The 22,960-nt window shown below is 35.8% G+C and overlaps 1 protein-coding gene across 1 annotated transcript in view; it reads left to right on the top strand.

Moving 5' to 3' along the window:
- The window catches only part of LOC144979624 (DBH-like monooxygenase protein 1 homolog), a 44,917-nt gene extending 22,277 nt beyond the window's left edge, over positions 1–22,640 (top strand). Inside the window, exons 12-15 of the mRNA XM_078926426.1 lie at positions 1,503–1,562; positions 16,810–16,892; positions 21,093–21,243; positions 22,243–22,640. Coding sequence (XP_078782552.1) covers positions 1,503–1,562; positions 16,810–16,892; positions 21,093–21,243; positions 22,243–22,401 — 453 coding nt within the window. The 3' untranslated portion in view covers positions 22,402–22,640. The remainder of the gene's footprint in view (positions 1–1,502; positions 1,563–16,809; positions 16,893–21,092; positions 21,244–22,242) is intronic.
- The last annotated feature ends 320 nt before the right edge of the window (positions 22,641–22,960 follow it).

Raw genomic sequence — 22,960 nt, 5'->3', positions numbered from 1 at the left:
TTTTCTGATCCCCCTGTCTACCCAGTAGTGAATGGGTCTGTTCGATCCGGCGGAAAATACTTTGCGATAGACTAGCGTCATATGAAAAGGATAGCAAGTAATTGCTATTGTCCGTTTCACGCTATAGAAACCGAATTAAACTCCAGTCCCATGGGCCTAATTGCTCTGAAAGACTACTTTCCTGAGGGGAGATGCCTCGAAATGTTTATTGCTGTGAACTAGGTGGAATCTTGGACATTATATCTGCTTTGGATTGCCTTGGGATCGCTTTGAGATGAGATCTGATCTCAATGAAGTATGTGCGGCTATGTGGTCTAGTAGTATGACACTCGCCTTCGGATCGGAAAGATTAATGGGTTTAAGGAATGGAGAAGCTTTTGAAGAAGTCTTCTTGTTTGGTTACCTTGGCAGTGTGGTAGATGTGAACGGCACCAAATAAAAGGTGAGCTTTTAACCCTCTCCTTATCAACTATAGGAAAATCATAACATGCGTTACGATACAACCAACTTTTTTTTCTTATTCACATTTATCTTGTACATCATAAAATTTAATGAACATGAACAGTGTGTTGTCGAGCATGTATTACTAAATAAATTATTTATCGCAAGAACGTGTTGCTATCGTGTATGAGTGATAAAAAATCTATTTTTGTGTTAGTTGGGTGTGAAGTTTTGCAGAAAATCCTGAAAATATCTGGTGAGGAGAGAGTTAAACAGCGGAATAAACACTATTAAATCTTTTGTGTTCAAATCGCTTTACAAACTGTCTCAGAACTATATAATATAAGACGAGACATGACGTATGTAAGACGTTTTACATGGTGAAAAAACTTCAGTGAAGATCCTTTTATAAAGACTCAACTTTGAGGCGCCCATAGCGGGACTCGAATCAGAAACCTAGATCAGATGCAGTGTGACAATCCACAAAACCACAAAGCCGAAACATCAACTCAAGGAGCCTTGACATTGTTTTTAAAAGGTGAAATTGGAAAATTTTAAGACTAAAACAATGCATCAAAACATAATTATAATACAGGTTTTTAAAAATGCGTAAATTACGTAAACAATATAGATACAAGGGAACAGATGAATTTTTTTTTTAAAACGAGAGTAAGCAATTGCAATATACAATCCCTATTCTATAAAGCAGTTACATTCTTTTACAATACTTAACACACTTTATAGTGTTTCCTTTATGCACCCAGTGGATCTTATTGAAACAAATTTCCCTGAAGTAGTCAGCAGATAGACGTCTTTCTTGTAGTGGTGCTCTTACAATATTCGTCACAACCTAAAGCTCAAAACTCACACTGTCTTATATACAGTAGGTAATGTGGAAATTACATTTGACATTATATTTATATTAAGAAGAAATACATTATTGCTCGGCTATTGACGTCACAAATTAATTGTTTCGGAGCCTTAGAATACAAGTTAATGTCCTCAACCCAAGTTCAAGTATTTCAACGTTTAAAACTCATTAAATCATGGTATGTCCTCAGGGTGACATACTAATCACTGACTGTTACTACGACTCAAGAAAAAGATCCGCAGTTACATATGTAAGTTGATATTTCAATTTCATCATCATCATCATCATCATCATCATCATCATCATCATCATCATCATCATCACCATCATCATCATCATCATCATCAACATCATCATCATCATCACCACCACCACCACACAATCATTAACCATTCATTAACTGTAAAAACACGAAGTTATAAATTTGACCCCAAAAATCTCGTCCTTTAAAAATCAATTGGGGTCTCAGGTTTGAAAGTTTTGCCAAGATGAAGGTCATTTAAATCGATCAATATTTGAAGGACGAGTTTTCTAGCCAAACTTATATGTGTGTATTTCCATAGTTCGGCAGTTTACATGTTAATATCGTTTTAATTGTCCCAATCCAAACAAGGGCTGAACAGCTGAGACATGTTGTACCTGGTTGGATCACTCATACTTGACAGTTCAATGAGATTTGATTAAATGTGGTCCAGTGGGAGTATAAGATGGTTGGAATAGGTCTGAACGTCTTACATAATAGAGCAGGCATTGCTCGAAAGGGGGTGGTGGGGAATTAAACCCCCTCGCAGCGGCACCATAAGATCCCGTCGCCTAGGCATTCAATAAAGGAATATAGATAATCATTAAACAGGATGTCTGATGTCAACAGGAATCACCCATGTTGTCCAAGTGAGCAAATTGGGGGTTAATAATCTTGCCCATGGAAAAAAACGAAACTGCCTGAAGCGGAGATCGAACTCGGGACCTTCTGGATCACAGTGCAATGACTTCACCACTCGGCCACAAATCATGTTATTCTTAGACGAAGATGGGTCTTCTATATAAGACGTATAACGCCTTGATGAGAAATCTCCATTTTACCTTCATGTTGACGCCTCCCCCTCCAAATCTCTTGTTTATTTGGAAGAGAGATACACATCAAATGCTATAAACAACCTACAAAGGAATGGTTTGAATCCAATAAAGGAAGCACTCGAGGAAAAGAAAGGCTTGTAGGAAGATAGATACAAGACATACAATACTTGATTGGGATAGAAGCAATTCAAACGAACAGATTGGTGGTGGTTTGAGTGATGTTCTCCAAGAAAGTTCAAGAGGCAACGTCCTAACTTTTGATCAGCTAAAATAGAAAATAATAATACGATAACAATTAGTGGAAGACAGGGAGGGGGGGGGGGGGTAAGGAAGCAGAGTTGCGAAACATCATCGATGCTTGTTTTTTCTCCGACTTGAATTAAAGGCTTAAATCTTTTATACTTTAGTCCTTGGTCTCCTCGAAGAGCATTAGTCATCAACAACTTTTCTCCATCCAACTCTCTCCTGGTCCATCTTTTCTTTCTAGTTCTCCATTATTTCTGGATTTTTCCATAGCTGAACATCTTCATTTGATTCTTAGTTGTCTTATTCTTCTCTTTCCTTGGAGATTCTGCGCCAATGCCTGTCTGTTTACATAATTTGTTGGCGTCTGAGGGTTTACTAATCTATCACAACTTTCATCAAGGACAGAACAGGTTCTTGATTAGCCCAGAGGATTAAGTCAAGTTACAAGAAAAGATAAAAAGCAGATAAAAATATCTAAGTCATCAATCATGCTTTAACCCGTCATTAACAAGCTCCTCTGGGCGACTTTACAAAATATGTTATTGTCCATCGTACAAATTAACGTTAACAATGCGAATGGCAATCATGCCGTAAAGCCAAGCGACTTGCGCATCAGCAGTGGTTGGAATTTGAGTTGATCACACCTCTAACTTGGACAACAGCATCGACAAAGAAGTTAGCACAAATGCAAATGTAAATTCATGTGTAAGAAAGACTTGAGCGACAGACCTCAAGTTAAATAACATCCGAGGCTCTAAAATAGTGTCAAGCCGGTCAAAGATCAGGTCGTGGGGTAGTGTTAGAGCTCCGTGGAGTAGTGTTAGAGCTCCGTGGAGTAGTGTTAGAGCTCTGTGGAGTAGTGTTAGAGCTCTGTGGAGTAGTGTTAGAGCTCTGTGGAGTAGTGTTAGAGCTCTGTGGAGTAGTGTTAGAGCTCCGTGGAGTAGTGTTAGAGCTCCGTGGAGTAGTGTTAGAGCTCTGTGGAGTAGTGTTAGAGCTCTGTGGAGTAGTGTTAGAGCTCTGTGGATAAGTGTTAGAGCTGCAGCTCTGTGGGGTAGTGTTAGAGCTCTGTGGAGTAGTGTTAGAGCTCTGTGGAGTAGTGTTAGAACTCCACGGAGTAGTGTTAGAGCTGTGGAGTAGTGTTAATCTGCTACTTCAAGTCATACTTATTGTACTGGGCAGATATCTGCAGAACCATAAATACAATAACCAAATCATTACAGACTTTTACCAACAACTGTCTCAGAAAAAGCTTAAAGATCCATTAGCTTGACACTATAAGTAACATAGACCTATGAAAAAACAGTAGTCAGCTACCAGTTGAAGAAGAAATCCGCGCAAAAGATGGCTCGTAGATTGGGCACATCCTGATGAATCAATCCATAACTCGATATGCAAGCATTAAAATGGAGTCCCGAAGGGAAACGTAAAAGAAAAAGATCAAAAACACACAGAGACTATGACCTCAATGCAGATACAACGAAGATAGGAACCGTCTAGAATAAACTAAAACTATCCCTCGTACAAAATTGAAGTCCCATGGAGACAGAACCTTCTCCAACTCTTGGCCCTTTTGCCTCGAATTTTATCCTTTAACATTTGACTTTCTGATAGCTTTGACATAGAATTTAAGAAACGTCTCAGAACTTTTCTATTTTATAAAAAAATTTGTGAACAACAATCGGTTGTTGTAATTATCCCTTATTTATCTTAAACTGCCATATTTTTTTGTGCATGTTTGTGTGCGGGGAGGGTGTGGAGAGTGTGTCTGAATGTGTGTTATGTAAGTAATGTACGAGAGCTGATGTGTGTGAGGAAATTTACCTAAACTGTGTAAGCTTTACGTGATTGATATAAACCGCTTTAATGCCTTGGCATAAAACCATAGAGATGTTCTTATCATTATTAAAAGACATTTACAGGACACATATCGCTGGATTGTTGTTGTGATGGGCATAATTAAGTACGTAAGTATAAGTGTAATCAATGACCTGAGTGTCGGGACAAGGAGAACACTAAACAAACGACTTGTTATGCCTTTAGAGAGCTGGTTCTATATGGCCAGTTGGACTGTCACAGTAAAGATTGTTCACAATTATCTTATTAAATTTTATTTTATTAAGAACTGAATTCATCTCACTCCAGTTATATTTCGGTAGGCTTAGATAAACTTTACCTTCTAATATTAGATCGTCTTTCCTTTTATAGCCTTCCCTCGAATTAATTTCTAATTAGTGAATACTTTTCGTTCTACATTCTGTCACGTAGCCACTTATTATAAAAGCTGATAGGTCTAACATTCGACACTCACTTTCTCTCCACAATCTATGCCGGACGGCCAGTCGCTCTATTCCTATATATATACTGGAAGATTTTTATCTTTTGGGACTTTGTAGATATTATATCTACACCATTAAGACGCCGGAGCTTTTAACTTTGATTGTATAATCTTCAAGGATCAAACCCAAGCCCGCTGTCAAGGACTACACAATAACTTCTTACCAATTGCCTGGAAGTGAAATTTTACGAGTCCAATCCTGTTATCAGAGGAATAGATCATCCAAGCCCATCAACTGCCTGGAAACGTAAATTTATGAACCTGACATATTATCATAAGTTACGTAAAATATTCATCTCTCTATTTGTAACTGCCACGATCACTGTTTATCTCTTTTAATTAAATTTCATCATTATTTTTATTTCATTGTAAACAAATCGTTAATTGTTTTTCATTTATAGTAACTAGTAAATTCTGGGGCCTAATTCTACATATATCTTTATGCATAGTCGAGTAGCTCTTTACTCACTTGAGACCATGACATTTTGGAGGGGACACATATAAAGAATTGAATTTATTTAGTTACATATATCTATTTCATCTAACTTTAAAGTTTAAATTGTAAAACTCTTAATTGACCCACTTGATCATATTTTAATTGAACTCCCTATTTACAGGATTAATTTTTTTTCTTTTTCATTTCTTCATTTAAATGGAATAGCAATTTATCCATTCATTCTTTCATTCAAATTGAATAGCATTTTATTGATTCATTCCTTCATTCATTTATTCATTTATAAATTATTCATTCATTCATTGTTCATTCATTTATTCATTCATTCATTCATTCATTCATCCATTCATTCGTTTATTCACTCATTTATCCAATCATTCATACATTTATTCCTCCCTTCATTCTTTCATTCATACATTATCCATTCATTCATTCATCTATTCACTCAGTTTTTCATTCATTCATTCATTCCTTGTCCACTTTGTTATTGTATCACTCATTTCATTTTGTTGTTTGCCTCATTCATGAATTGTTTTCAATATGTTTACATTCCATAACGATTCATTCACCTACCATCCAATCACTCAGTGTTGTGAACACATTTTGTAACTATTGTAAATCTTACGATATTTTATTGTTTTGTATTTCAGACATCACTGTTAAACACTCTTCAATGCCTAATTACAATTGTTGAACAACCATTGAACAAGAGAGAGGTCCCAGCCACGAACTGAGTTGGTGAATATATCCTTCATTATTCTCTTTTACATGAGTTGGGCATCACATAGTAACTATAGACATCGTGATTTGTTTTGCATAGTGATTTGTTTTAAATGCATTTTTGGCATATTACTGTTACCGAAAACCACTTATATATTATGTTCTGAAAAGTGAGTCTTTAAAAACTAAATAATAATAAAAGGAGTCTACTAGCCGTCGTGTTATATTTAGTGATAGATAACTTGGGATTATTTTGGCATCCTATTATTGTTATCACACTCTAGTATATTAGCGTCATTGCGAATAATTGTACACAAACTAACGACGAGTCACACACATTGGTGATACATTTTTCGTAGTAACATAGTTTAGAGTACACGCGATTGACACATTGTTATTGACACAAGTCATAATAACTCCGCATTGTATTGATACATTGCTTTATAAGATATAACGATAAAAGGCATCAAATTCAACATACATAATAAGTTGAAATAAGAGAGAGAGAGATTTCTAAAAATAGAACAGTTCATTCCAGTAAGTGTAAATAAATAAAACAGTCAGTAACAGTATCCTGTCAATATAATATATATAAAACATCGTAACTAATTTATTGCAACATGGAAGCATATAAAAGATACTTAAGTCTTGCAAAGGACTTAGAAATACCCCAGGAAAGAATATTTTCATGGTGCGAAGAGAAAGTAAAAGAAGAAAAAGAACATGAAGAAAGAATTCGTAGAGAAGAAAATGAAGAAAGAATTCGTAAAGAAGAAAAAGAACACGAAAAAAGAATTCGTAGAGAAGAAAAAGAACATGAAGAAAGAATTCGTAGAGAAGAAAAAGAACATGAAGAAAGAATACGTAGAGAAGAACGAGAAGAAAGAGTCCAAGAAAGAGAACTAAAAAGACAAATAGCTTTAGCAGAAGAAGAAACCAAAAGGACCCAAATGATGCTGGAAATTGAAAAAACAAAAACCGGTCATGAAAGAAAACATAATAATAGTGATGAATTTTTCGTGAAACTTCCACGCATGCCAACATACGATGAACGCTCAGACTGTTTAGAATCCTTCTTACACCGATTCGAAGTTCAGGCTAAAGGTTATCGTTGGCCAGAAAGCAAATGGGCCACAGCCTTGATTAACTGCTTATCTGGAGAACCGCTAAAAGTTTTCTATACCTTAACAACTGAAGATGCAGATGACTATGGAAAAATTAAAGACGCTCTACTAAAAAGATTTAGATTAACGGAAGATGGTTACCAGGAAAGGTTTCACACTGCAAAACCGGAAAGTGGAGAAGACTTTAATACATTCGTGAACCGAATTACCCAATTTCTAAATCGATGGCTTGAGTTGGCAAACGTAAAACAAGACGACTTTGCAGGCCTTTACTATCTCACGCTGAAGAATCGAATCTATCAAGCTTGCAACCCAGATTTAGTCGCATTCTTTAAAGAGAGAAAGCCAGAAAACTTGGACAAATTAAAAATCTACGCAGAAAACTTTAACAGCGCACATCCATTGACACCCCTTAGCAGAACATTGAAGGAACCATACTACGCTGCTGCTGCTCAGAGTCCAGGTACACCTGAAGTTCAGTACTCAAATAGAACGAGCCGATCAATCACTCGGAACACGCAAGTGAAACAAGATGATCATAGTAACAAACCATGGAACAAACAGTTCAATAGAGACCATAGCCGACCCTATCAAAACAAAACAAGAAATAGCACTGACAATAATACTGAGTATAAGAAAACCAACAAACCTATAATTAAATGTCAATATTGTGGAATGAAAGGCCACACAGCAGACAAATGTTACAAAATCGTGGGATATCCAAAAGAAACTGCAAATGCATCACTCCAAACAAGTGTAAATAATCAGACACGAGTAATGTCAGGAGAAAATATAAATGTGTATTGCGTGAAAGGTATGTCACTTTTAACACAAACTCACAAATCAGGATCGCTATTTTTTTGTGAAGGCAAAGCTAATGGAACTGATTGCAAAATATTGAGAGACACAGGATGCAGTACAGTAGGAATAAAAGCATCTTTGATCAATGACGAAGACAAAACTGGAAAAACGGTACAATGCATCACATTCAGTGGCACAGTCGAAACCTTTGAAACAGCTAACGTGTACATAGAAACCCCATACTATACAGGAATAGTGGAATGCTGTATACTTCCCAACCCCGTCGCTGATGTTATTGTTGGCAATATAAAAGGTCTTAAAGACAACCCAACAGATGTAAAAGAATGGTCATTAACCCAAGAAACAGCTTGTCTAGCAGAAACAAGAAAGATGACTAAGACAACAGAGAAGCCAATGACTATTTCTCTAGAACCACAACAATTTGACAGGAACACGTTCATTGAAGAACAGAAAAAGGACCCGACTTTAACTTCATATTTCAATATCGCAAACAAAGGGACGAAATCAAAAGTTGAATACATCATTGAAAAAGATATTCTGTTCAGGTTACATAGGAAAAGAAACAAAATAGCTAAACAACTGGTCACGCCGAGTATTTACAGAAACAAAATCCTTGGAATAGCGCACGATTCAATAACTTCTGGACATCTTGGGAGCTCTTCGACATTGAAGAGAATATCCGAGAATTTCACATGGCCTGGAATTACTAAAGACGTCCGAGAATATGTGAAATCTTGTGACACATGCCAAAGAAGAGTCGCAAAAGGCAGAATACCGAGATTGCCATTAGAGACAACCCCAGTTATTGAAAAAGTTTTTCAAAAAGTTGCAATTGACATTATAGGCCCTTTAACAAAATCAGATAGAAACCATACACACATACTAACACTAGTCGATTACGCAACCAGGTGGCCAGAAGCGATAGCATTGAAATCAACTACATCGGATCACATAGCTGAAGCATTGATGACAATTTTTACTAGAATAGGCATACCAAATGAGATACTGTCGGACAATGGACCCCAATTTACATCACATATGATGCATGAAACCATGAAACTCATGGGAATCCAACACTCATTCACAACTCCCTACCACCCCCAAGCAAATGGTCTTTGTGAAAGATTTAATGGCACTCTAAAGAATATGTTAAGAAAAGTGTCAGCAGAAAAACCAGATGATTGGGACAGATACTTACCAGCAATCCTATTTGCATATAGAGAAATACCCCAAGAATCTACAGGCTACTCCCCATTTGAGTTGATGTATGGACGATCACCTCGCGGCCCGATCAATATAGTAGCCGACATTTGTAAAGGGAATGAGGAGGACAATAACGAAATTATGTTTGCTTACGAATATGTAAGAAACCTGAAAGACAGAATAGAGGACACGTGTAAGCTAGCACAGGAATCCGTCACTAAAAAAGCAGAGAAATACAAGGAATACTCCGATCGAAAAAGCAGATCAAGAAAATTTGAGATTGGTGACAAAGTACTAATACTCTTACCCGATGACTCGAGTAAACTTTTAGCTACATGGAAAGGACCATTCAAAATAACAGCTGTAAAATCTAATGTTAATTACGAGATTAAAATTAACAACACAACAAAGACATTCCATGCAAATATGCTAAAAAAGTATTTTGATAGAGACACAGTGTCGCAACCTATGTTTACTAATATCGAAGCTTCAAATGCAGGATTGATCATACCGTTGGTCATGGGACACAGACACCCGAGACAGAAAAACAAACAAAAATCGCACAATTGCAACCACCTAAGACAAAAAAAGAAGTACGCAAAGTACTTGGGCTCCTAAATTTTTACAGGAAATACATTTACAACTTCGCGCACATCGCGACACCGCTAACAAATCTGACAAAGAATGGGTCACCGAACAAAATTGTTTGGACAGAAGCGTGTCAGAATAGCTTTAACCAATTAAAGGCATTACTCTGTTCATAACCAATTCTTAAATTACCCGACATATCAAAAGAATTTGTTGTAAGAACTGACGCGTCTGATAAGGGCATCGCAGGTGTACTATTACAGGAACATGAGGGAACTCTAATGCCTTGCTTATATGCAAGCAGAAAATTATTGGACAGAGAATCACGATACTCTGTAATAGAGCGTGAAGGACTGGCCATCGTCTTTGCTTTAAAGACATTCAGCAGATATCTACTGCTAAAAGAGTTTGTGGTCGAAACGGACCATAAACCACTCACGTACATAAGAAATAACAAAATGAATAATAGTAGAGTACTAAGGTGGAGTCTATTTTTGCAAAATTACACTTTCAGTATCTCTCACATACCAGGCTGTGAAAATATTCACGCCGACCTACTTTCTCGATTAGTATAAACACGTGAGAAGGGTATAACTTAACCTCCCATGCATACTGTTAGTTACCTCGCAAACTATGCCAAACCAGAACGCACAAATTCGATAATTTTATTTGTAAACATGATGACCCAACTTAATGTAACATTGAGTATTGTTTGGATATATATACCATACCCATTCATAATTTGGGAAATCTTCTCTTTATCTATCATTGTTATGAATTTTCACTCATTTATGATTAATAATTGAAATGTCAATATTCCATTTACATTTTCATTCATTTCATTCAGTAAATTACCTTCATATCATCGACTTAAATCATGCTTCATTGCCATCACTATTGTTTATCACAATGATTTGTAATCACATTGCCATCATGTTGTTCATCACAATGATTTGTAATCACAATCTTTCATTGTTATTGTCACCCATTCATATACCTACGTTAGTATAAACATTTCCATGTCTAGTTAATAAATAATTTAATTGTAGCACAAATCATAACAATGGATTAATGCTAGAGTATCATGATAGTAAATTTACTTCCGTTTGTAAAATCTATCTTTCCCATAATGGTTAAAGAGTATATTTTAAACGTGGGTGGGGGGTGTCACAGTAAAGATTGTTCACAATTATCTTATTAAATTTTATTTTATTAAGAACTGAATTCATCTCACTCCAGTTATATTTCGGTAGGCTTAGATAAACTTTACCTTCTAATATTAGATCGTCTTTCCTTTTATAGCCTTCCCTCGAATTAATTTCTAATTAGTGAATACTTTTCGTTCTACATTCTGTCACGTAGCCACTTATTATAAAAGCTGATAGGTCTAACATTCGACACTCACTTTCTCTCCACAATCTATGCCGGACGGCCAGTCGCTCTATTCCTATATATATACTGGAAGATTTTTATCTTTTGGGACTTTGTAGATATTATATCTACACCATTAAGACGCCGGAGCTTTTAACTTTGATTGTATAATCTTCAAGGATCAAACCCAAGCCCGCTGTCAAGGACTACACAATAACTTCTTACCAATTGCCTGGAAGTGAAATTTTACGAGTCCAATCCTGTTATCAGAGGAATAGATCATCCAAGCCCATCAACTGCCTGGAAACGTAAATTTATGAACCTGACATATTATCATAAGTTACGTAAAATATTCATATCTCTATTTGTAACTGCCACGATCACTGTTTATCTCTTTTAATTAAATTTCATCATTATTTTTATTTCATTGTAAACAAATCGTTAATTGTTTTTCATTTATAGTAACTAGTAAATTCTGGGGCCTCATTCTACATATATCTTTATGCATAGTCGAGTAGCTCTTTACTCACTTGAGACCATGACATGAAAGAATTCGTAGAGAAGAAAATGAAGAAAGAATTCGTAAAGAAGAAAAAGAACACGAAAAAAGAATTCGTAGAGAAGAAAAAGAACATGAAGAAAGAATTCGTAGAGAAGAAAAAGAACATGAAGAAAGAATACGTAGAGAAGAACGAGAAGAAAGAGTCCAAGAAAGAGAACTAAAAAGACAAATAGCTTTAGCAGAAGAAGAAACCAAAAGGACCCAAATGATGCTGGAAATTGAAAAAACAAAAACCGGTCATGAAAGAAAACATAATAATAGTGATGAATTTTTCGTGAAACTTCCACGCATGCCAACATACGATGAACGCTCAGACTGTTTAGAATCCTTCTTACACCGATTCGAAGTTCAGGCTAAAGGTTATCGTTGGCCAGAAAGCAAATGGGCCACAGCCTTGATTAACTGCTTATCTGGAGAACCGCTAAAAGTTTTCTATACCTTAACAACTGAAGATGCAGATGACTATGGAAAAATTAAAGACGCTCTACTAAAAAGATTTAGATTAACGGAAGATGGTTACCAGGAAAGGTTTCACACTGCAAAACCGGAAAGTGGAGAAGACTTTAATACATTCGTGAACCGAATTACCCAATTTCTAAATCGATGGCTTGAGTTGGCAAACGTAAAACAAGACGACTTTGCAGGCCTTTACTATCTCACGCTGAAGAATCGAATCTATCAAGCTTGCAACCCAGATTTAGTCGCATTCTTTAAAGAGAGAAAGCCAGAAAACTTGGACAAATTAAAAATCTACGCAGAAAACTTTAACAGCGCACATCCATTGACACCCCTTAGCAGAACATTGAAGGAACCATACTACGCTGCTGCTGCTCAGAGTCCAGGTACACCTGAAGTTCAGTACTCAAATAGAACGAGCCGATCAATCACTCGGAACACGCAAGTGAAACAAGATGATCATAGTAACAAACCATGGAACAAACAGTTCAATAGAGACCATAGCCGACCCTATCAAAACAAAACAAGAAATAGCACTGACAATAATACTGAGTATAAGAAAACCAACAAACCTATAATTAAATGTCAATATTGTGGAATGAAAGGCCACACAGCAGACAAATGTTACAAAATCGTGGGATATCCAAAAGAAACTGCAAATGCATCACTCCAAACAAGTGTAAATAATCAGACACGAGTAATGTCAGGAGAAAATATAAATGTGTATTGCGTGAAAGGTATGTCACTTTTAACACAAACTCACAAATCAGGATCGCTATTTTTTTGTGAAGGCAAAGCTAATGGAACTGATTGCAAAATATTGAGAGACACAGGATGCAGTACAGTAGGAATAAAAGCATCTTTGATCAATGACGAAGACAAAACTGGAAAAACGGTACAATGCATCACATTCAGTGGCACAGTCGAAACCTTTGAAACAGCTAACGTGTACATAGAAACCCCATACTATACAGGAATAGTGGAATGCTGTATACTTCCCAACCCCGTCGCTGATGTTATTGTTGGCAATATAAAAGGTCTTAAAGACAACCCAACAGATGTAAAAGAATGGTCATTAACCCAAGAAACAGCTTGTCTAGCAGAAACAAGAAAGATGACTAAGACAACAGAGAAGCCAATGACTATTTCTCTAGAACCACAACAATTTGACAGGAACACGTTCATTGAAGAACAGAAAAAGGACCCGACTTTAACTTCATATTTCAATATCGCAAACAAAGGGACGAAATCAAAAGTTGAATACATCATTGAAAAAGATATTCTGTTCAGGTTACATAGGAAAAGAAACAAAATAGCTAAACAACTGGTCACGCCGAGTATTTACAGAAACAAAATCCTTGGAATAGCGCACGATTCAATAACTTCTGGACATCTTGGGAGCTCTTCGACATTGAAGAGAATATCCGAGAATTTCACATGGCCTGGAATTACTAAAGACGTCCGAGAATATGTGAAATCTTGTGACACATGCCAAAGAAGAGTCGCAAAAGGCAGAATACCGAGATTGCCATTAGAGACAACCCCAGTTATTGAAAAAGTTTTTCAAAAAGTTGCAATTGACATTATAGGCCCTTTAACAAAATCAGATAGAAACCATACACACATACTAACACTAGTCGATTACGCAACCAGGTGGCCAGAAGCGATAGCATTGAAATCAACTACATCGGATCACATAGCTGAAGCATTGATGACAATTTTTACTAGAATAGGCATACCAAATGAGATACTGTCGGACAATGGACCCCAATTTACATCACATATGATGCATGAAACCATGAAACTCATGGGAATCCAACACTCATTCACAACTCCCTACCACCCCCAAGCAAATGGTCTTTGTGAAAGATTTAATGGCACTCTAAAGAATATGTTAAGAAAAGTGTCAGCAGAAAAACCAGATGATTGGGACAGATACTTACCAGCAATCCTATTTGCATATAGAGAAATACCCCAAGAATCTACAGGCTACTCCCCATTTGAGTTGATGTATGGACGATCACCTCGCGGCCCGATCAATATAGTAGCCGACATTTGTAAAGGGAATGAGGAGGACAATAACGAAATTATGTTTGCTTACGAATATGTAAGAAACCTGAAAGACAGAATAGAGGACACGTGTAAGCTAGCACAGGAATCCGTCACTAAAAAAGCAGAGAAATACAAGGAATACTCCGATCGAAAAAGCAGATCAAGAAAATTTGAGATTGGTGACAAAGTACTAATACTCTTACCCGATGACTCGAGTAAACTTTTAGCTACATGGAAAGGACCATTCAAAATAACAGCAGTAAAATCTAATGTTAATTACGAGATTAAAATTAACAACACAACAAAGACATTCCATGCAAATATGCTAAAAAAGTATTTTGATAGAGACACAGTGTCGCAACCTATGTTTACTAATATCGAAGCTTCAAATGCAGGATTGATCATACCGTTGGTCATGGGACACAGACACCCGAGACAGAAAAACAAACAAAAATCGCACAATTGCAACCACCTAAGACAAAAAAAGAAGTACGCAAAGTACTTGGGCTCCTAAATTTTTACAGGAAATACATTTACAACTTCGCGCACATCGCGACACCGCTAACAAATCTGACAAAGAATGGGTCACCGAACAAAATTGTTTGGACAGAAGCGTGTCAGAATAGCTTTAACCAATTAAAGGCATTACTCTGTTCAGAACCAATTCTTAAATTACCCGACATATCAAAAGAATTTGTTGTAAGAACTGACGCGTCTGATAAGGGCATCGCAGGTGTACTATTACAGGAACATGAGGGAACTCTAATGCCTTGCTTATATGCAAGCAGAAAATTATTGGACAGAGAATCACGATACTCTGTAATAGAGCGTGAAGGACTGGCCATCGTCTTTGCTTTAAAGACATTCAGCAGATATCTACTGCTAAAAGAGTTTGTGGTCGAAACGGACCATAAACCACTCACGTACATAAGAAATAACAAAATGAATAATAGTAGAGTACTAAGGTGGAGTCTATTTTTGCAAAATTACACTTTCAGTATCTCTCACATACCAGGCTGTGAAAATATTCACGCCGACCTACTTTCTCGATTAGTATAAACACGTGAGAAGGGTATAACTTAACCTCCCATGCATACTATTAGTTACCTCGCAAACTATGCCAAATCAGAACGCACAAATTCGATAATTTTATTTGTAAACATGATGACCCAACTTAATGTAACATTGAGTATTGTTTGGATATATATACCATACCCATTCATAATTTGGGAAATCTTCTCTTTATCTATCATTGTTATGAATTTTCACTCATTTATGATTAATAATTGAAATGTCAATATTCCATTTACATTTTCATTCATTTCATTCAGTAAATTACCTTCATATCATCGACTTAAATCATGCTTCATTGCCATCACTATTGTTTATCACAATGATTTGTAATCACATTGCCATCATGTTGTTCATCACAATGATTTGTAATCACAATCTTTCATTGTTATTGTCACCCATTCATATACCTACGTTAGTATAAACATTTCCATGTCTAGTTAATAAATAATTTAATTGTAGCACAAATCATAACAATGGATTAATGCGAGAGTATCATGATAGTAAATTTACTTCCGTTTGTAAAATCTATCTTTCCCATAATGGTTAAAGAGTATATTTTAAACGTGGGTGGGGGGTGTCACAGTAAAGATTGTTCACAATTATCTTATTAAATTTTATTTTATTAAGAACTGAATTCATCTCACTCCAGTTATATTTCGGTAGGCTTAGATAAACTTTACCTTCTAATATTAGATCGTCTTTCCTTTTATAGCCTTCCCTCGAATTAATTTCTAATTAGTGAATACTTTTCGTTCTACATTCTGTCACGTAGCCACTTATTATAAAAGCTGATAGGTCTAACATTCGACACTCACTTTCTCTCCACAATCTATGCCGGACGGCCAGTCGCTCTATTCCTATATATATACTGGAAGATTTTTATCTTTTGGGACTTTGTAGATATTATATCTACACCATTAAGACGCCGGAGCTTTTAACTTTGATTGTATAATCTTCAAGGATCAAACCCAAGCCCGCTGTCAAGGACTACACAATAACTTCTTACCAATTGCCTGGAAGTGAAATTTTACGAGTCCAATCCTGTTATCAGAGGAATAGATCATCCAAGCCCATCAACTGCCTGGAAACGTAAATTTATGAACCTGACATATTATCATAAGTTACGTAAAATATTCATATCTCTATTTGTAACTGCCACGATCACTGTTTATCTCTTTTAATTAAATTTCATCATTATTTTTATTTCATTGTAAACAAATCGTTAATTGTTTTTCATTTATAGTAACTAGTAAATTCTGGGGCCTCATTCTACATATATCTTTATGCATAGTCGAGTAGCTCTTTACTCACTTGAGACCATGACATGGACAAATAAGTGAATTATGGCAAAGAGCTATACAAATGATATTCGTAGTTATTATGTATTTAAACAAATTTTCTGCTCGTCAACAGGGTGGTCTGGCCACCACAGATGAAATGTGTATTGGATTCGCATTGTATTACCCAAAGTCAACGCTAAATGGTTGCCAGTCAAAGTAAGTATTTTTGACGAAATGTTTTTGACTGTTGATTTAGTTTTTACTAATACTTTGTTCTGGCTATTTGGACAATGTTAGAATTTCAACCAATCGGAGAGCGGTTTTGATTAGGACAGTTTTTCGATTCAGTCATCATTGAGTCCATAAAATAGGATAGCAAGTTAAAACAGTTGAGCAACACCTAAGGGTTGCTTTGATCATAAAACACAAATATGAAGTACTTGTAAACCTGATTTAGAACTACGAAATAAAAAGAACGTGTTATCTATATGTCATTCAAATGTACTTTTTTTTAAAGATTAAGAATGTATCTTGTGGTTAAACATTGCAATGAGCCAAGAGCTCTGTGGAGTAGTGTTAGAGCTCTGTGGAGTTGTGTTAGAGCTCTGTGGAGTAGTGTTAGAGCTCCGTGGAGTAGTGTTAGAGCTCTTTGGAGTAGTGTTAGAGCTCCGTGGAGTAGTGTTAGAGCTCTGTGGATTAGTGTTAGAGCTCTGTGGAGTAGTGTTAGAGCTCTGTGGATTAGTATTAGAGCTCTGTGGATTAGTGTTAGAGCTCTGTGGGGTAGTGTTAGAGCTCTCTGGAGTAGTGTTAGAGCTCTGTTGTGTAGTGTTAGAGCTCTGTGGGGTAGTGTTAGAGCTCTGTGGAGTAGTGTTAGAGCTCTGTGGATTAGTGTTAGAGCTGCAGCTCTGTGGGGTAGTGTTAGAGCTCTGTGGAGTAGTGTTAGAGCTCCGTGGAGTAGTGTTAGAGCTCAGCGGAGTAGTGTTAGAGCTGTGGAGTAGTATTAATCTGCTACTTCTAATCTTGTAACCAAGATGATCCGGGTATTTGTTTGTTTGTTTGTTTGTTGCTTTAGGTCTCTTCCAACACAATTGAGGTTATATGAGAGACCGCTGAAACAAAAAAACAAACAATCTAACAAAAATAGTACAAATGTCAGTCAAAATCATAACCTAAAGATATCATAAGCTAAATTATAAATAACCAAGAACAAACAGGCAGGGATTTACAGGAAAAAAAATATCCCTGTCAAAAATACAATCACAAACCAAAGAAGCAGGATAGGCTAGTAAAGAGAAAAGAAACGACATCACTATCGGATCGTACACCCATGCGAACATCATAGGTATATGATTCAAGGGTGATGCTCCCATCCAACCACCCGCTGATCCGGGTATGATCGTAGGTCTAATTTGTGAAGATTGAATGTCCTTATTATTATTATTATTAGTAGTAGTAGTAGTAGTAGTAGTAGTAGTAGTAGTAGTAGTAGTAGTAGTAGTAGTAGTAGTAGTAGTAGTAGTAGTAGTAGTAGTAGTAGTAGTAGTAGTGATAGTAGTAGTAGTAGTAGTAGTAGTAGTAGTAGTATCATCATCATCATCATCGTCATTATTATTATTATTATTATTATTATTATTATTATTATTATTATTATTATTATTATTATTATTATTATTATTATTATTATTATTATTATTATTATTATTATTATTATTATTCGTATTCCATTTGTTTTATCGGGGTTTTTTTTCTTTGATTCTTTATAATACTCGGGCTATTTGGACCACATTGCCCGCACAACCCTTTGACTATTTAATATTTCACAAATAATCGCTCCCAAAACAGGGTAAAAAACTCGCTGACAGATCCTTTAGTCACTTTGCACCGACTGTCTGGAATAATCTCCCCTTATTTCTTCGTGACGTCCCTACTGAACTCGCTTTCAGGAAACACTTAAAAACTTATTTATTTCGAGAATTCTTAATTTATTAGTTATTTTATTTGAGCAGACTATGATCACAGGATATGTATGTATTATATATATATATATATATATATATATATATATATATATATATATATATATATATATATATATATATATATATATATATATATTACTTTATTTCTAAAATATGTTAAATAGTTGGATGGTGGAAGGTTTGTGTGTAAGTGTGTGTGTGTGTGTGTATGAGAGAGAGAGAGAGGGGGGGGGGGGAGAGAGAGAGTGAGAGAGAGTTAGAGAGCGAGAGAGACTGGGAGTGAGATAGATAGATAGAGTGAATGAGAGAGAGAGAGAGAGACATAGAGAGAGAGAGAGAGAGAGAGAGAGAGAGAGAGAGAGAGAGAGAGAGAGAGAGAGAGAGATTTGAATGGATTGAAGTTATTGTTATGCGCCTAGAGCTTTATTGTATAAAGTGGGCGCAATATATATAAATTTCATTAATACTATTATTTATTAAACCTCCGGTATGCAAGACATCCACATTTTGTCGTCTTTGTTTTATATCTTTGTTATCGTAAATGATGTATTATTCCTGTGATTAATTAATTAATTAATTAATTAATGCATTGATTAGTTTTGTTATTTTCTTTAAACATTCATATTTTGTGCGCATGGGAACAGACTTAAATAAACGCAAACACATTTTGATCTGTAGTGTTTTTAAAGTCTAAAGTAATTAAACAGTACAAAAGTGAAATATACATATATAAAGAATAATATTAATAAATGATTAAATACGTACTAAATCATGAGGAGATAAAGAAATGAATAATTAAGTAAAATAATGAATAATAAACATAATCATGAGATGGCAGATTCAGTCCCTTTTTCTTTTATTTAAACCCACAAGTAAGCACGTTCTACGATAAGTATTTAGTACCCCAATATTTTAGCATATTCTGCTATAATTTGACAAAACATCATTTTTACATTTTGGCCTGAATACTGTTACTTTATTTATATCTAGCTTTTATATAGCGCAATATCCACCAAACGTGTTAAAAGCGCTTTACAATGGGTCCCTGGCCAACAGCAACACTTAACATTTAGAACGGGACATGATGACGCCTGTTAGGCGATATTACATGTTTTTTCGGACAGAGACAACGCTGTTAACAGCTAGGTACTTATTTAACAACCGAGTACGGTGAGAGAATGTGAGTAATGAGCCTTTTCCAAGGACTCAACTATGCCAGTGTCATACCACAAGACCACATAGCCGTACATATCTACACACATCAAGGTAGACACCAATAAATGCCAAGCCTATCGAATCTCGCATTTCTAACAAAATGGCGCAGAACTCGCGAGATTCTAGCACACTACAGTTCATGACAGTGTATAAATCTGTGCTAATAATATTAATATAACGATGAATGATGTGTAACGTTATGATAATTTCCATTCAGGATCAATAAAGTATATCTTATCTTATTTTATCTTAAGTCCATAAAATAACAATGTAAAATTGAATGTAAACTTCAATTTAATATACGAAAACAGATAAAATAGACGTTTCGGGTTTCCCTTTATCAACAAAACAGGATGAATGCCCCTTTGTAAGGAAGCACGAATAAAAATATTACAATAAATATAAATAAAAGTGCAATTCATGAAAATATCTAAAACTACTTCTACTACTACTACTATTACTGCTGATGCTATTACTACTACTACTACCATTTTTACAACTACTACTACTACTACTATTACTACTATTACTAATACTGCTACTACTACTACTACTACGACTACTATTATAATTACTACTACTCTGTGTCTTCTATCCCCTTATATCTATTTTCCAACATGCTTACTATCTTTGTCTTGGAATGAAATTACTTGGTTTTTTCCTGGTCCTAGTCGGAGTCCTGGCTGGGAGGGAAACAGTCAAATGCATAGTTATTGTTTTGGGAGATAATATTTTTTTTCCTTGTAAATCATCTTTCTGTTATGTATTATTGTATGTGTTATTTTTAATGTATAATGTAAGTATTTGAGTGTGTTCCTCTTTGTTTGATTTTGTGCTTGTGTCCGGATAAGAAATAGGTGATCTCAAACTAAGTACATTGGTGGTATGCTCTTGGAATTCACATCTGATCCTTATTTGTTCCCAGTTCCCCTTTGTCTTACTTTCTCTTGAGTGCTTCAATTGTAATTCTAGAACTTTTTACTATCCCATTTTCTTCCTTTTTACTGGCGCTGATATAACCTAAATGTGTTGCAAGCGCCGTAAAACCCTTAAAAACAAAAAACAAACAAGTACTATCACTACGACTATTACTACTACTACTAATACTACTACTACTACTACTACTACTACTACTACTATTACTACCAAAACTACTTCTGATGGACTTGCAATCTGTAGGTCATTATACTATCTGATAATATCATAATATATTTTATTTAAGGCCGGCCTACAGCAAGGACGGAAAGACCTACTACCCCAATGGCTTAGACAACTTTGTCCAAACAACAAACTGGTCGATCGAAAGCAACCGATTAACATTTGTCTACAACGTTCAGGAGTCCGACGTCACTGGTGATTGCTTGACTACAAATGTAAGAAATCGCAGAATGAAAGTTAATGATCTAACAAATTTAAAACGATGATGATGATGATGGTGGTGGTGGAGTTTTTTTGTTGTTGAGGTTTTTGTTGTTGGTGGTGATTATGGTAATAATAATGTGTGTTCGTCCGTTCTATTTCCGGATGGCAATGTTGTGAGTTTCTTAGCCAAGCGCATGCTATCTATATTGTATAAGAAAAAATAAAGTATTACTGGGCTACCAGTTCATAGACACCTGTGGTATTGGTATTCTAATACCGTGAAATCCTGATATGGTCAATACCACCGGACTAGAAAGATTGACTTATTATTATAATCATCATCATCATTATTATTATTATAGTTATTATTACCATCATCATAATCTGGGTGGGGATCCTGACCTCCCATAGCGGGCAGGGAGGTACATACTGTGTCTTCTATCCCCTTATATCTGTTTTCCAACATGCTTTCTGTCTTTGTCTTGGAGTGAGATTGCTTGGTTTTGTCCTAACCTTGGTCGGAATACTTGGCTGAGAGGGAAACAGTCGAATGTATAGTTATTGCTTTGGGAGATGATATTTTTTTCCTTGTAAATCATCTCTCTGTTATGTACTGTAGTATGTTTTATTTACATGTTATATTTGATTTGTTAACATTTGAGTGTATTCCTCTTAGTGGGGACCTGTGCTTGTGTCTGGATGAGACTTTTAGGTGATCTCAAACTAAGTACTTTGATGGTGTGCTCTTGGAATCTACATCTGTTTCCTATTTGAACGAATTCCCCTTTGTCTTACCTTTTCTTGGGTGCTTTAGTTGAATTCTATAACTTTTTACTATCCCATTTCTTCCTTTTTACTGGCGCTGATATGACCTTAATGTGTTGCAAGCGCCGTAAAACCCTCAAAAACAAAAACAAAACATCATCATAATTATTATTATTATCATCATCATTATTATTATAATTATCATCATCATTAATATTATTATTACAATTATTATTTTATAACAGATCGAGAGGTTGGCAGCTTATCAACCCTTGAAGTTCAGAGAATACGTACCAGAGAACATTTGCCTTAATAAAGACAACGGTGGACACGCCTTTGGCAGTGGAGTAATTTGGCCGGTCTACTTGGCATGTATTATCGGTGGTGTCATCATGTGGACATAAGCTGGACAAAGACAAAAGGAAGCATCTCTCTCTCTCTCTCTCATATACACACACACACACACACACACACACACACACACACACACACACGCAATCGTGTCCTCCCCATTGTAAGATATACCTATAACAAACAAAAAACCGTAAGATATTGATCATTGATCAATTAGGTAAATCCTTTTATTGTATGACTTAAAATACTCAAAAGGGAAAATATACTAAAATTTTATATTAGACATATACGCCATTTTGTTAGTGTTGCTGCTATTATTATCATCATCATTATTATCCCCATCATCATCATCATCATGCATGCAGATATGCCTCCTTTCCTAGTTCCTAAGCACTGGCAATGGCTGTTTTGAATGGGCCTTCTTGCATGTGAGCAATAACTTCAGCAGTGCGGGCAGCGGTATGTGGGTGGCTGTACTAGTACTTGCCTTGGAAGATCTTAAGTGACCCAGTCAAAACCTGCTTGTGGTATGGCTTTCTATTTTTTAATTATTTTTTTTTTGGGGGGGGGGGGGGGGGGTTGTTTTTGTTTTTATGGGTTTTAAGGCGC

Source organism: Berghia stephanieae, chromosome 9 (assembly GCF_034508935.2).
Source record: "Berghia stephanieae isolate SIO BIC M18660-M18661 chromosome 9, UCSD_Bste_1.3, whole genome shotgun sequence".
Classification (NCBI taxonomy): Eukaryota; Metazoa; Mollusca; class Gastropoda; order Nudibranchia; family Aeolidiidae; genus Berghia; species Berghia stephanieae.
This window is presented reverse-complemented; position numbering and strand designations above follow the sequence as displayed.